At 42.0% G+C, this 15219-nt stretch overlaps 1 protein-coding gene across 1 annotated transcript in view; it reads left to right on the forward strand.

Moving 5' to 3' along the window:
* Positions 1-15219, forward strand: part of FBLN5 (fibulin 5) — a 46817-nt gene that overhangs the window by 5554 nt on the left and 26044 nt on the right. Inside the window, exon 4 of the mRNA XM_075029950.1 lies at positions 806-1048. Coding sequence (XP_074886051.1) covers positions 806-1048 — 243 coding nt within the window. The remainder of the gene's footprint in view (positions 1-805; positions 1049-15219) is intronic.

Consider the following 15219-nt stretch of genomic DNA (forward strand, 5'->3'; position numbering starts at 1 on the left):
CCACTTGGAGGCTCAGATAAAGTCTACCACTGCTGAGCGTGTTGAAACTCCAAGTAAATTGTTGAGGCAATATAGGGAAACATGCACTTTGCCCTAGGGCATCTTTTTATCAAAGGCATTCAGTCTCCAGGGCAGCATCTTCTGCATGCATTAAAGTCACTCAAAAAATAAGGTAAAAATCATCAAAAGATTGCTCTCTCTGTCATAGCAGTCCACTGCTTCTGTGCCCCGAGAGCCAGGTGAATGCTCAGTTTGGCTAAACCATTTGTATCTTTCTAAATTTAATTCAGCAATGATCAAAATCGGAGCAAGAAAGAGGCCTGAACCATGTCCCCAGATCTGAATATCCCTAACTTTTTCTGTGGGAGGGACCTCGGGAGTTCCAAATAGGAATCCAAGTTTCACAGCTGGGCAAACCAAACCACCAATGTTTGAAATCCTGATCTGCGTGTTGTGGTTTGGACAGACCCTCTAGCAGGAACAGGCAGTAGCATGCCGTAGCCATGTGTAAATCAGTGTTTAAACTGAACATTTATGGAATAACAAAGCAGGCTTTCCCCTCTCCCTCTACCCTCTAATAATAAAGCAAAACAAGTAGAACACAGGATATGTTGAATATATGGGATGTTTCCTGTTTTAGTATGTTCTAACTTCAAAGTGAGGCTCCACAAGAAAAGATTAGCTTTTCCGTTCAAAGACAGGATCAAATTTTTTAGTGAAGCCTTTAGACAAATGTGCTAACTATTTTTTTGATAGGTCCCATTAAGAAGCAATCACTCATTTAACTTTTGCAATTTCTTTCCAGATATTGATGAATGTCGGACTATTCCTGAGGCCTGCAGAGGAGATATGGTGTGTGTCAATCAGAATGGTGGCTATTTATGCGTACCCCGAACAAACCCAGTGTATCGATCACCATATCTGAATCCTTATTCAAATATTTATCCACCGCCCCCAGCACCAGGCCCCGTTCCTAACTACCCTACTGTTACAAGACCTCTGATCTGTCGATTTGGTTACCAGTTGGATGAAAACAATCAGTGTGCTGGTAAGTAGTAGAAATCTTTATTCTATATTTTTATTTGTATTAAATCTTGTCTGACATTGCAGAAACAATTGTCCTGCAATTGTCCTTTAGTTATTGAATCACTCAAGTCCAGTATTTTGAAGTTCAGCTGCTTTTTTTTTGAAGGATGTGAGCTGTACGTTTCACATAGTCATTATTCAATGCAAGCTAAGATACGATTTAGTCCTATTATTTAATCAGGAAACCCACTTTTATGAGAGAAATAATGTTTTTATGAGATAAAGAACCATCTGATGGCAGGTGATTCGTTAGTGCATCAAAGGCATGCTTTTCATGCTTATGATTCTGTCCTTGAGAGAGAAGATGGCCCTCCATTTGAAGTGTTAGATGGGGACTGAGGAAACCTTGATGCAGTTGTTGGCAGTATGTGACATTGTTCAGATTTCTGGACCTCCATCTTCCTCCTGTAGATGGTATAAATAAGGATTGTTTCCTCCCATGCTTTGCGTTCTTCACTTAGACTATGAGCCCTTTGAAGCACATATATTTCTTATGTAGAGGCTGGTACACAACTGTTAGCACTACCATTGCTTTAATGGCTATAGACCTCAGGTGGGACTAGAACTCCCTTGTTCAAGGCACTGCGCAAACACACAGGGAAAGTATCGCTGCCCTAGCAAAGCACTGACATTGTCTTAGCACCTTGATATTCCCCAATCTCCAATACAAAAAACAAATAACCCTATGAAAAATTTCTTGTGTTGGTAGTTTTTCTACTTTTGCATCTTTTGCTAGATTCTGATTCCACTTACTCCATTTTATACTGTGTTTAACTTAGATATAAGCTGCTCCTGTGTTACTCAAATTTAAGGGAGACTTAGATTTTATCCCTTTGGTTTGCTTGCTTTTGATACTGTCATCTTATGAAGGAATGGAGAGAAATTTTTTGAACTAAACAAAAGTAAATTCCACTGGCCAAAATATTTATTTTGATGCCAAACTTGGAATCAAGAGATCAGGATCAAACTGATCACTGGTGGCTGCTCAGGGTAAGTGCTGGAGATGTAGTCCACAGGTCTACCACAAAGTTAATCTGTAACCACTACTTATTTCTGTGTCTCAGTTGTCCTTATGATAAAGTGAGGGGTTTATCTGTTATTACATGTAGCTAATTGTCTGAAGGTTTTTATCAAAATCTTTTTTTAAGTAGGACTGGTCTTTGACAAGGAAAAAAAAAGCCCAACCCACAGAGATATGAGCTTTCAACAGAGAATTTTCCCTGCCTTTAGACTAAGGAACTGCATTTAACTCAGAACATTTCTTTCTGAATGCTGCTCCAGAACAACACAAGAGCTAAAACTGACTTGTCTTTTGGGCTGATTCTGCCCTATTGTCTGAAATTTCTGGCAGGACTTGGTTTCAGATTATGTACTTTGTTTGCTTCCCTAGTGAGGAGACCATAATGCTTCACGGGAGCCATGAGAGTCTAGATTTAAATTCAGCTACTTTGGGGCATATTTTTCTGTATTTGAATCATTGCCCTCATTACGTTCCAAGGTGGGAAAAATGTGTTTTCTAACCAGCGCTAGTACTAATACCTACTGGAAAATTAAAAAAACTGTTTTTTTAATTAGGAGTTTTGAAATCCTGGGATAACTGATGAGTCTGCTGTAGAAGTAAGCATGTATATTATCCAGTTCTTTGAAAATTGCAAGTAGTCCTCCTCATCTGTGCAAATTGATCATCCTCAGTTATTTTATTTACTGATTTGTAGATTTCCAGGAGTGTTTTCATTTTGCTAACTTTGATGTAGATGAATCAAGAAATGGGGCAGGTAGTGGGAAAGACAAGCTGAAATCGAAGGGGAAATGAAACCCCTGTATTTTACTGTGTCCAGCCTGCTGCGTGCAAACCATACTAATCAAAACAGGTGGATTTTGGAAACTTTTACAGTGGACCTTCCTGCCTGCAAAGGGCATATATGTTCATTCGTATCCATGCTGGCAGAAATGTGAGGACTAATGCTTTCTTCAGTCAGGGCTCTTCGCTTCTGTCACTTTAACTTTCAAATATGGAAATTTAATTGTGAGGGAAAGTTTGATGAATAGAGACATTAACAAAAATAGATGGGAAAGGACAGACTGCCATTTGAGTACTGCAGTTAGCTGGGAGTAGTTTTTGAAAGTCTACATCAGGTTTGAATTTGGACAGATGGTGGATTGTATTTGTGTTAAAGGAAGAAAAACAAAGAAAACAAGACCTGTCAGAGCGAAGGGGTCTCTGCTGGGGTTAGATTTCATTTTTCATTTAGTGAAATCCCCTGGAGACATTCACTGTCTTGATGCAGTATTTATTTTTGTATCTGTGTGCCCTAGGATGGAAAGTGTGGATACCAAGGGAAGTGGCACGAGTACATGTCTCATTGCAGTGGTGGTAGAAAGGCCTGATCCCCTGTTTCCAGGACTTCTGGTGCAGTTAAGAGGGTGATGTGCAGTTTCATGCTTGAAGGCATTGGAGACAAGACACCAGAGAAACTTGACAGGGTCCTCAGGAGCGACCAAAATTTTACCCAGGTCATTCAAGAAAGTCTGAATCACATGAATCATGGCTCCATCCTATTATAAGCTAATTATAAGCATTGCTGATGTTAATGGTATTTCAGTTGCTCTATGCTTTCTTGCTTGTCAGCATTCAGCATGCTTTTAGGATACGAAGCACTTCAAGGGTTAACTTTGTGGTGGAATGGTTGAAAAGAATACACTGGAAGCTGTTTTGCCCAGTAGCTGAGCCACTATATAACTTACAGGTTTGTTATATTGGTGTTCTGGCACCACCTTCCAGCACCTTCTTTCCAAATAAAATTAGTCACAGGTATTTCCATTAGAGATGATGAGACTTTTTGCTACTGACTTCAGGGGAACCAGAACTATTTTAATACCAATGTTTCTGAGAAATCTCCAGTTTTTAACAGAGTACACATTTTTGTCTGGTCAGATATGGGGTTACAGGTCTGGGCCACATTTTCTATTGCTAGGCCAACAGAAATCTTTACTTTCTCTTTGAATTCCAGTCAAAACAGCTTATTAAACACAGGAACCTTCCCTGGGAGATTTGCAGCCTCAGCTTTGAAGCACTGAGCTTGTTCAAAAGACTTCCAAAGTGAAACAGGATAAAAATTTGATCTGAAAGCTGTATGAGATTTAACAAGCTCTGGGTTTTTTTTTTTATCCCCTTCTTTGCTGGAGCTGACAGAAAACATCGGAAGGCTGCGAGAGGGTCGCTCTGTCCCAGCCTGGCATCTGGCCTGCCTGCCAAGGCTCCACGTTCCCTGGCTCTCAGAGGAATGTGCACCCCGGGTGGTTCAAATAACATTCCCCCTCGTGGGGCTGATATATTCCAACACAGCAAAAAAATAAATATAATTCATTCTTCTCCCTTTCAGGCTTTTTTGGCCTCATCCTTTCTGGCCTGGATGGTCATAGGCAGGGGTTAGGTGTCCACATTCTTTCCCCATCCTGTTCACCACTCACTCTTAACAAGACTCTTTTATCTCCAGACCTTGTCCTTTGTGAAAAAAAAACCCAACCTTTCCTGGCACAAGCGCCTCTCAAAGACACCTGTCAGTGACCACTTTGCCCACTCCAGTGTCCTCTGCATGGTGCAGAAGTAGCTGTAGCCATTTGTGGCAAGAAGCAGAGAAATATTTTAGTGATAATTACTTTTTAAATCTTCTGTAGGTTTGATTCCTGATACACGGTATTTTTACCCCTGGAGTTGCTGAATGCTTTATATCTTGTATGTATAAATGTACTATGTCTTCAACAGCATGAAGTCTGTGTAAATTCATTCCAAAGCAGGTTGGGAATTATTTATAACCACAATTAATGCTGAAATAAAAGACCACATACAGGAAAAAGCAAAGAACATCCAGCGCAGGAGCGCTGCTTGAACTGTTTGTCTTCTAACGCTACTTCTCTATAAATACAGACTGGTTAGTCATAATAATGACTTTTTGTTCAAGGAACTTGGTCTAGTAACTGTTGGCAAGATTAAACTGGAGTGAAGGCCCATGTTCTTGCATTATATATTCATAAGCTGAGAGCTCTTTCCAGTTTCCCTTCACTCCACCTTGCTGTTTCCTGATTTACAATGATCTTTAAAACATGCCTCAAAGACAGATCCTTCTGGGCATTGTGGAAAGAACTATAATGGGTGGGCTCTTATTTTTGCTTTCTTTCCCATTAATGCACATGCACAATGTGAAGAGATGATGGGGGTGGGGAGGCATCTAAGAGGGTTGAATGGAAGGATTAGAGAAAGCAGACCACAAAGATAGAGAAGTAGGTATTAGGAAAGGTGTAAGCATAAGGCAAGAGGGGTATGACCGAGAGAAAGAAAGAAGGCAGAAGGCCAGAGGAGTTAATTTAAAAAAAAAAAAAAAAAGACATAATCTTTACTTTTAAAGCAAAAACTAAAAGGAAGAAGCACAAAAAACAGAGGGAAATGGAAAGATGCTCTTTCCAAGTGTAAGAGAGAATTGTTCTTCAAGGCCTCATCTGTGGAATGGTCATTGCTACAGCTTTCCTCATTTCTCAGAGACTGCCAGGACCTCCTGCATTCCCCACCTCCAGGTCCCCAGTCCTACATTCGTGGAAACGCCTTTCTTCAAAACATTACCTTTGCACAGATGGGTTTTAGATCATTATCATTTATATTGCAAGCATACCTAAAACCCACATCTAAGCCTGCAATTGTATTGACCTGCCCTGTGTGCAACCTCGTTAAGAACAGCCTATGTCTAGATGAGTTTTCAGGCAAAATAAAGGAACCAGATGTGCGTGTCTGGGGAGAGGGGAGGGAAATGAAGATACAGGGAACTGAAAGGAGGTGCCCAGGTCTTGTGGTAGGCCTATGGCTGTGCTGGGGATAGAGCCCAGAATTCCTTATCCAATGGCTTAGCCACTAAGCCAGGCTGCCTCCTAATAGTGACTTTTCTAGTGACCTCTCCAGGCATATAGAAACAGGAGGAAGAAAAGGAGGGGAATGTAGCAAGGAAATTATGCCCTGGAAGGGGTTGTGTAAGGGGAAAACAAATGGAATCCACTCCTGCCACTGCCTTTTTAAACTCTATTTGGTTCAGCTCTGTGTCTTTCCCTTTCCCTCTTGGTCTGTGAGACAATCTCTTTTGCTATTCCAGAGGGCCAGTTCCTGAAGGCTATGTATGATCCCTGTTAGGGCAGCGCTGCCATCATGTCCAAATTAACTAGGAAAAAAAAAGGAAAGATTGCATGAGAATAGGTTCTATTGGGTAAACCCACATTCTACAGCTCCAGACAAACTTAACTATAATTCTTCTGGGTCCAGCCTCAGTGCGTGTGATCTGATGGCCAGTTCTATTCACAACCCTAACAATCTTCATAAAGGTAATCACGAGTTGACCATAAAATGGGTAAAAGGGTACATCTGAAAACACTCACAGCTCCTTCCTCCCTCAGGAAACCATTGCACCAGCATGGAGGATGGGCCAGGGCTGAGGAAAGGCAACATTCAGCTAGTCCCTACAGTAGGGTCCATCAGTAGGGTCATTCCTACAGAAATTTGATCACCAATAAATGTATCCTCCCTCAGCAGAATTTACCAAGGAGAATGAGGGTGGAAATGCTGCTTTTCACTGAAGTGAATCCATTTGTGGTGGAGGAGTTGGCTTGATAGAAATGGTTGCTGTATGTATCTGCCTGTAGCAGGGTAAACTGAGCCTTCTGTGGCTTGGATTATTCCTTCTTTCATTCCTCACTAAGTGCAGTGTGGGAGGAGTACGGTCTGGTGGTTAAAGCACAGGCGAGTGCTTCATTTATTTGTGAAGCTTCTACTACTCACAAAGAAATGAGTAAAACTGAACCAAGAAATATAACATGCAAGCCAAGAAGGCTGGCATGTTATTAAGAAAACTGGCATCTCTGTGTACTGGAATGAAAAATAACAGGCTCCTGCATATGGCAAAGTGTAACAGTAAGTGCAAGTCCATCATTCTGCATGGTCAGTGCCTTTAAAGCGCCACTGACTGTATTTATGTGTGATGATGTGAGAAGGGAAAATGAAATAAACACAACTACAGTATAGCCACAACTGAACTTGACTGAACTACAGTCATGGGTAGATAGCTGGATAGTCAACTGGAGACCAAAAACTCTTAGACCTCTGATTACGGTCCCAATTGACTTTGGTGAAGATTCTAGGATCTTGGAGCCGAAGTTCTTGCAATAAATTTATTAGGTTTACATTAATCTGTCTTGAGCCTAAGCCACTGACCATAAATATCTTATGGTCAGGGAGTTTGGTAACATATTTTCCTTCTGCCAGACTCCTGATACGATGATAAGGATTTCCTAGACATCGTGAGGGAAGAATAGACAGCTGGTCAGAAGATCACCTTATGATTAAAAACTGTGGCCACCAGGAGTGTTTGAATTTGCTTTCAACTTTAGCTTGAGCTAAACTGATTCTGTTTGTGGAAGTGTCTTCACCTGTTATTAGGGGTGATTAGAAGTTTTCTGGTTTCTTCTGTACTGAGGCTGGGAGCCAGGAGGGAAGCACAGTGGCATATGGAGGAGGACAGCTGAATGAGAAAGTGTCACGTTACAAAACGTAACTGGTTTGCATGCAGAGGAGGGTCGTAAGCACAGAAGGGACAATGTCCATGTTTTGTTAGATGTGCAGGCCACAGTCCAGACACAGGAAGGTTAAAATCTCTCCAGACTGTGAACTCTCTATTTCATGACGTGCTTCAGTTTTCCCTCTTTCTTGGAATTGTATGATACTTTGGTATACAAGGAGGCGAGAGCCCAGGAATCCCATGTCCCTTGTGCTTTGTAGACTGCAGAGGGAAAGGGTATGCAAGGGAAAGAGGTTTAAATGACACTCTGGGTTTTGGTTGGTTTAATGGCCTTGGTTAAGCTCGGTCTCTGAACTGGGGGTTATTGGTCACTGGGCTCTGAGCCAGATAATACATAGACTTCAGTTGTCACCAAGAGCTAGTTGGCAGGAGGTTATATCTGACTCACTTCAGAGGAGCAGTAATCATGCCCAGCCTGCCATATCCTCAGGCATGTGCTGGCCAGGGCAGGGCTCTCACCCCTGTTGTTAATCTCTGAATGATGCCTTAGTCTTCACTGCTAACAGTGGTTTGATACGTGGGGCTTTGTGGCCGCCTTGCCTTTATTATGTCTTACTTCCAGGGATTTCAGCAGTGCCAGATCAGTTAAAGCCACTATGTACCGATTAGCTCTGTCTGCTCTGGAGCAGATTTTGTGAGCTTTCCTTTGTGGGATAGCTGTCATGCAAGGCAGTCCCGCCAACTAGACAATTACAGGGCTTAAAAGAAAATTAAGAAGATTGACAGACTTCATGAGTACCCTTCCCCAATCCATTGGCTCTGTGGCATGTTCTCTCATTTTCTTATGGGTCTCTGTTTTGGCTGTGGATGACAGTCCATGCCTAGCTTTCTGCTGGGACCCTCAAGGACTATGGTTGCATGAGTGACATCTTCTCTACCTCCCTGTGGCATAACGTGCAGAGTTCAGTACGTGATAGTGTCTCTTCTTACCTGGAAGGCTTATTTATTTTCAGTGCCCTTCATAGCACCAGCACTCTGCTCAGGCCTATGTTAATTTTTGCATATATTTGCAGCACCCACAGTGCCTAGAGATGGCAGTGTTCTCAATGACTTAAAAGTCACTGTTTTTCTTGGCCTCTCCCTTATATTTTTTGGGTCAGCTTTGTTTCTTTTCGCTTGGCTCCAGCCTGAAATTGGCCATGGTTATATGTCACAATCAAGATGTTAAGCCAAAATATATAGAAAATATTAATTGGCTCTTTTGCCAATATAAATCAGCCAGATGGACCATATGTTTTGCCAGAGTCTATAGGCAGAGTGCTGGCATTGCTCCTTTGTGTTGTCCCTAAGACACCGGACCCATGACAGAGCTGCCACGCAGAAATGGAAGAGCTGCCTGATATTGTGTGGAGTTTAACAGGCTCTGACCCCTTCATCTGCCAATTGACTGCCTTCCCATTCAATGAGATGAGATGATTTTTCAAAGAAAATAAAGCTACCAGAAGGTGAATGGGAGTTACACCTCACTAGCCCAGTTCAGGGGAGTAGTTTCAGTGTTCTGCCTCTTGGCTGGGACATGCTGCCTGTTGGGGATGACAAAATGCGCTGAAGTCTATCATCTTCAGTTTTAACACCAGCAAAACCCTCTCTGCTTTTAGTTCTTTTCAACCATAACTCATGGTTGCAGGTCCCCTGTGGTATGAGACCATGCTGCAGTGTGAGGAGAAGGATGGTCCAGATGATAGGGCTTTAGTCTAGGTGAAAGGACAGCTGAAATGAAGGCCCAGATCCCCAAAGCTTGGTTAGGTTCCTTTCACTGATCTTCATCCTCAGTGGAAGTTTTGCATGTAAATGCCCGTTGATCTGGTCTGCAGTCTGGTCTGCAGGCTGCCAGTATGACCTCAGACCTCTTTGCTCAATATTCTTTTCAGAATTGACTACTTATCTGAGGAATCTCAATATCTGAGCAACCAGCTGTAAACCCTTGAGGGGTCTAGGTTTTCAGGCAGAGGCATTCAGCACCTTCTGAAAGTCAGGGTGTGTATGGTTTCTTCATTTGGGCACCTGCAAGTGTGTATATACAAACTTATCATAAGTCCTTCTGGAAAATTTCCTTAGCTTTTCTATGGTTCAGCTCTACATCAATAACATGCCACTACAGTGAGAATAAATCTGTTTGTGTTCATGAGGCATTCAGACACTAAAAAAACAAGAAGTGCTTCAGCTAAACAGGGAGAGCCTAGGAGGAGGGGCAGAAGAGAGCATCATAAACTTGCAGGGTCTGAATGAATCCATGATCCACTGCTTGGTCTGACACTAACTGTGTTGTTTGGTTTGGGTTTTGTTTTGGTTTTCCATGAAAAGAATAATTTTAATGTCTGTTTTGTTCTAATATTTTAAGCTTGTTTCCATTTTCTAATTTTTTTGTGTGTGTGAAGTAAAATTCTTGTTTTCCAGCCAGCCCCCTATGTAAATGAAGCATTAGCTGGTGAGCTGGTAAATTGCTGGCTGGATCAAAGACATAAACTGGTTTTGCAGTACAACCCCAACATACCTATAGGTGATACTGAATGGGAAGATAGTACGAACAGTAATACACAGAGGCCTAGAAAAGCTACAGTTGTGGTCAGGAAATTAAGGGACTGGAAGCCCAGCAGTAGACAAAAAGATAACCTAACACATGGCCATGTGGTGGAAGATGAACAGTAGAAGGCAGTGATGTCAAAAGCAGTGTAGCGTGGGGCAGTTTCTGACAGTGTTACTAAGGCTTCTCATCCCAGAACAGAGAGGGAATAGACCTTCAGTATGTTCTGCTGAGAATGGATCCAACATACTGACATTAAGTGTAAGTACTTTACTACCAGATAAATGTAGATAATCTCAGTATAGAGCAACAGTAAATTGGGGGCATTATTGAGGCTGACTGATTTTTAAAGTGTATTGTAAAGCTTAGGGTAAGATGACAGCAATTGAACTGTAAATGTCAGAGAAGCAGAAGTTGTGTATGGTGGGTGGTACAAAAGAATGATTATTCCTGAATAAGGTGTAATTTGCTGAAATGAAGGAAAATTACTTTTTGACTGAACATAGTAAAGCCCTTTATGACAGTGCAGTGTATCAGCAGAATACACTAGGTATGTTGTAGTAGAGGAATGGTACAAAACATATCAGCAGAAACATTTAAAAAGTGCCTGGAACAATTGTTAGCACGAAAGAGTCTTGCACAAGTTGGGGGTGGGATAGATGTTATCTTTTAAGTATGGTATCTTTAAGTTGCTGTACTTTTGAGTCCTTTGGTGTATTTCCAGCTTCCAGTGTGCACAGAGGCACAAAAGAAAACTGCTTTATCTAACGCTGCAGAGAAAAGTTCATAGCATGGGTAAGAGCCTCCACCCATTAAATAACAGTTATTGTCACTATGGTGGAGCAATGCAAAGCCGAGATAGCTTAAACAGGTAGCCTGACATCCCCTTTCTGAAGGAGGAATCTTGGAGCAGTTCAGAGTCAGTTTGCCAGACTGCCACGCCTTACTCCTGGAGCAGGAACCGGGCCAAGGAGAGGAGACGTGGTCCGAAAGCTATAGCACGCTGCTCATTTCCTGCTATTGCAAACCCTGTGGGGAATCCCAAAGCAGGCATAGGCTGGAGCAGCCTTGGATCATGCTCATGTATTTCAGAGGCAGACTGCAGCAATATATACAACACTTGCTGCCAGCAAATCACTAAGCACTGCATCTGGAGCTTTAATTCAGAAGCAGACTGAAATTATGTTAATTAAAAGCAGGGCTGACTTTGTGATGGAATAGCCCAGAACTGTGCATTGACAGCTATCAGTTGGTTTCATGCAGTCATCCTAGAAGACTGTAGCATACCAGCTTTAGGAAGGAGGTGTTCTTCCCCGCTAAATCAGTGTTATTTGAATATAAGGTTTTGTAAAACCTGTATTATGTTATTCAGGTAGTACATTGCATTTTGGGACAAAATTCTCAGTGAAATCAGTGATTTTCTTTTGGTTTTGGGTTGTTTTTGGTTTTTTGGCTTGCAACATGACTCTTTGGCTCATTGACATTTTCGAGAGGTTTAACTAGTCATAGATGAAAAGTGGCATGAGAGAATAAGACTTTTTTTTACAGGGTTACACATAAGACTTCCAACACTGCCTATGATTTTAATTGAATGTCCTGTTTTTGGCTGGGCTAGAGTTAATTTTCTTCCTAGTAGCTGGTATAGTGCTGTGTTTTGGATTTAATATGAGAATAATGTTGATAACACACTGATGTTTTAGTTGTTGCTGAGCAGTACTTACACTAAGTCAAGGACTTTTCAGTCAGCAAGAAGGCTAGAGGGGCACAAGAAGTTGGGAGGGGGCACAGCCAGGACAGCTGACCCAAACTGGCCAAAGGGGTATTCCATACCATAGGACATCATGCTGAACAAAAAAACTGGCTAGTTGCCCAGGGGGTGGCAGCTGCTGCTTGGCGACTGGCTGGGCATCAGTCAGTATATAGTGAGCAACTGCATTGTGCATCACCTGTTTTGTATGTTCTTTTATAATTATTATTATTTTCCCTTCCTTTTCTGTCCTATTAAACAGTCTTTATCTCAACCCACCAGTTTTACCTTTTTTCCAATTCTCTCCCCCATCCCACCAGGGGGAAGTGAGCGAACAGCTGTGTGGTGTTTAGCTGCCCGCTGGTTAAACTGCAACACTGAAAAAAGTGAAAATTTTATCTCCAGGTTCCCCAGGCAATTTTGAAAACCTGAGTGTAGATTTGAGCCTAGAGTGTTATGGCATAGACTGGAGAATAGCTCTAAATGTAATTAGCAGCTGACAATTTGCAGTATATCCATTAATGGCCCAGCAGGTCATGTGCATTCTGAAGCTGATAAAGGATGCATATTATTACAAGATACAAAACAACATCACACTCTGCTCCACCAAAATTTCAAGCTGACATCTAGAAGCTTGGGACATGAAAGCATTTCAGAAATATATGATCCATCTGTGGTTCATTCCCTCTGACCTGCGGAGGGATGTGAAATGCTGAATTAAGCACTGTCTGCAGTAATTGGCTGGAGATGATTAGAAAGACTACAAATGGTAAAATGCTAATCATGCTAAGGATTTGCGAGGCGTGCTTCTGTGCTGGAGATTGTGCCTTCTGAAATGTGATTGCTCTCTTGCATGACTGAGTATAACCAGAGACCTTGAGGTAATAAGGGGCTAATAAAGAAAAGAACTATGATAAAGGAAAAATATAATTTAGCTTTTCACTAGAGCAGGCCTACATGATGGAAAATTCACTGGGATGTGCCTTCCGGAGAGTAAGAGCAGCAGTTTGCTCCAGGAATAACCACAGACATTAAATGTTCCTGCTGGTTGGGAACATTGCCTTTTTTGTTTATTTATTTACTTGGTGGTTTGTTTTTTTTTTTAATTACCTAAACAGAGCGTGTTTTTTCAGGCCAGGCTACTTGGAATTGAACCATTTGGCTTGGGAATGCTCAATGTGAACATGTGTCTTTCTGAGCTTTCATGGATGTGAGAGCTGATGGGACTGCCTGTGACATTGGTAATATGACTGGCCACGTGCTCAGCCTTTAGTGCTAGTCAGCAATTTCTGAATTCTAGTGCAAAGAAGGTAGACTTACCTTGAAGCTTTGGGGACAAAAATGTGCAGATCTGTATGTGTGAGTAGGGCAGTCCTGGTTCTAGCTGTGTTTGTACAGCATCCAATGAAATAGTTCTCCCATCTCAATAGTTTCTAGTAAATTAAGCAGAGATTCACAAAATACTGCCACTGTGATGAACTGCATTGATTGATAGCAAGGTTTACAACTAATCTGTATATAGAAGCATTCTGAGTATTTTCTCTTAGCTACCTCCAGGAGAGAGTTCAGCAGATTCCTGTTGCCTTCACAGGCACCCAATTCTCCCAGTCATACTGTTGCCCTGGCATAAGAAAGACATGGGCGTACTGAAGGGTATCCAGCAAAGGACTACTGTGGTGGTTAGAGGGTGGGAGCACATAACATACATGGACCAGTTGAGAAAAGAGGGTTTACTCTGCCTTAGGAAGATGAGGCTGGTGAGGGAATTGTATTGCTTGCTGTCTTCAACTGTCTAATGTGAGCATGTAGTGAAGATGAAGCCAGATTCATCTCAGAGGTGCACATGAACAGGAACAGGCAAAAGTTGCAACATTGGAAATGCTTATTAGATAAAGGAGAAATGTTATCACCGTGAAGGTGGTCAGACACTGGAACGGAGGTTCATAAAGTTTGTGGCTGAAGGTTGTGTCCTTGGAGAATTCAAACCTCAGCTGGAGAAGGCCCTGAGCAACCTGACTGAATTGCCCCTGCTTTCAGTGGAGGCTTGGACCAGCTGACTTCCAGAGGTCAGCTCCAGCACGGCTCGTGCAATGGTTCTGAGACTGCAGTGCCTGAAGTGCAGGAGCCTGTGTCTGATACTGGTTCTAGCCTTTAATTTATCTAAGACTCCCATAAAATGTAAGTGATATTTTCTTTATCACATAGACTTTGAGTTTTAGCATTGATTTTGAAGTGCTGTAAGATCTTTGGATGGAAGCTGATACAGTGAAGTAGAAGCAATAACCAGAAGTGAGGGATTTTATTCTCAGCTTTTCAGTGAAGTGAATCTTGAGTTTCACAGAATGCAAATTCAGTCAAGACCATCCAGATCAACGCATTTGTTTTACACCAGGATCAGTACCAGGGAAGAAGATCTGCCCTTATCTCAACTTATTTACTGATTGACAGGCAGGGGCCAGGACTCCTGCAAGTGTTAGTTAACTTTTATTATAAATTTTCTTTGGTGCAGTTTCAGCCTCACATCTTGTCCTGCCTGGGAGTTTCACGACCATCCAGAACCTGTCGTGGTCCTGCTCAAAACTGGCCGTTCTTGGGGCTTAACAAAACACAACTTTCTGCTTCTAAAGGCTCAGCACATCTGCTTTGAGGGCTTGTTATCTCAGGATTTCACAAATCTTGAAAGCTTCTGTCTTAATTTTTGCATTAAAGGTAGCTGAATGGGTTTAAAACACCGGGGGGTGGGGTGGGGGTGGGGGTGGGTGGGTGAAGGGAAAAAGCCCCTTGAGATGAAACACCTCTTTTTCCAGGGAGCCATGAACTGAGAGTAAGGAGAGCAGGAGAATTGCCAGTAGACATCCACATCACACACTAATTGGAACAAAGTAAACCTCCCATATCCACACAGTTTTCATTTATCCAGGAAGGTTTGCAACCCAGTTGGCTGGCAGCAATTTTTGGAACATTGCAAGCGAATATGGCTCAATCATTATAAAACAGTGAATGCCAAATCTGAGTTAAAGCCAGTTATTTGAGCAGGGATTATAGGCATTTTCCAATGATCACCACCACAGAAATAAATAAATAGATGGCTTGCTATGTATACACTCAAAGACGAATGTTGCCCAACATGCATAGCTCTTTGCTATTAACAGTAATGAGGACACAGCTGTCTGAGCCTGGAAGCCAGTATTTGCAGAGGATAATTCTCAAAGATTTTTCTTCTCCACTGGCTTTCATCCACTACCGAT

Source organism: Buteo buteo, chromosome 6 (genome assembly GCF_964188355.1).
Source record: "Buteo buteo chromosome 6, bButBut1.hap1.1, whole genome shotgun sequence".
Taxonomy (NCBI): Eukaryota; Metazoa; Chordata; class Aves; order Accipitriformes; family Accipitridae; genus Buteo; species Buteo buteo.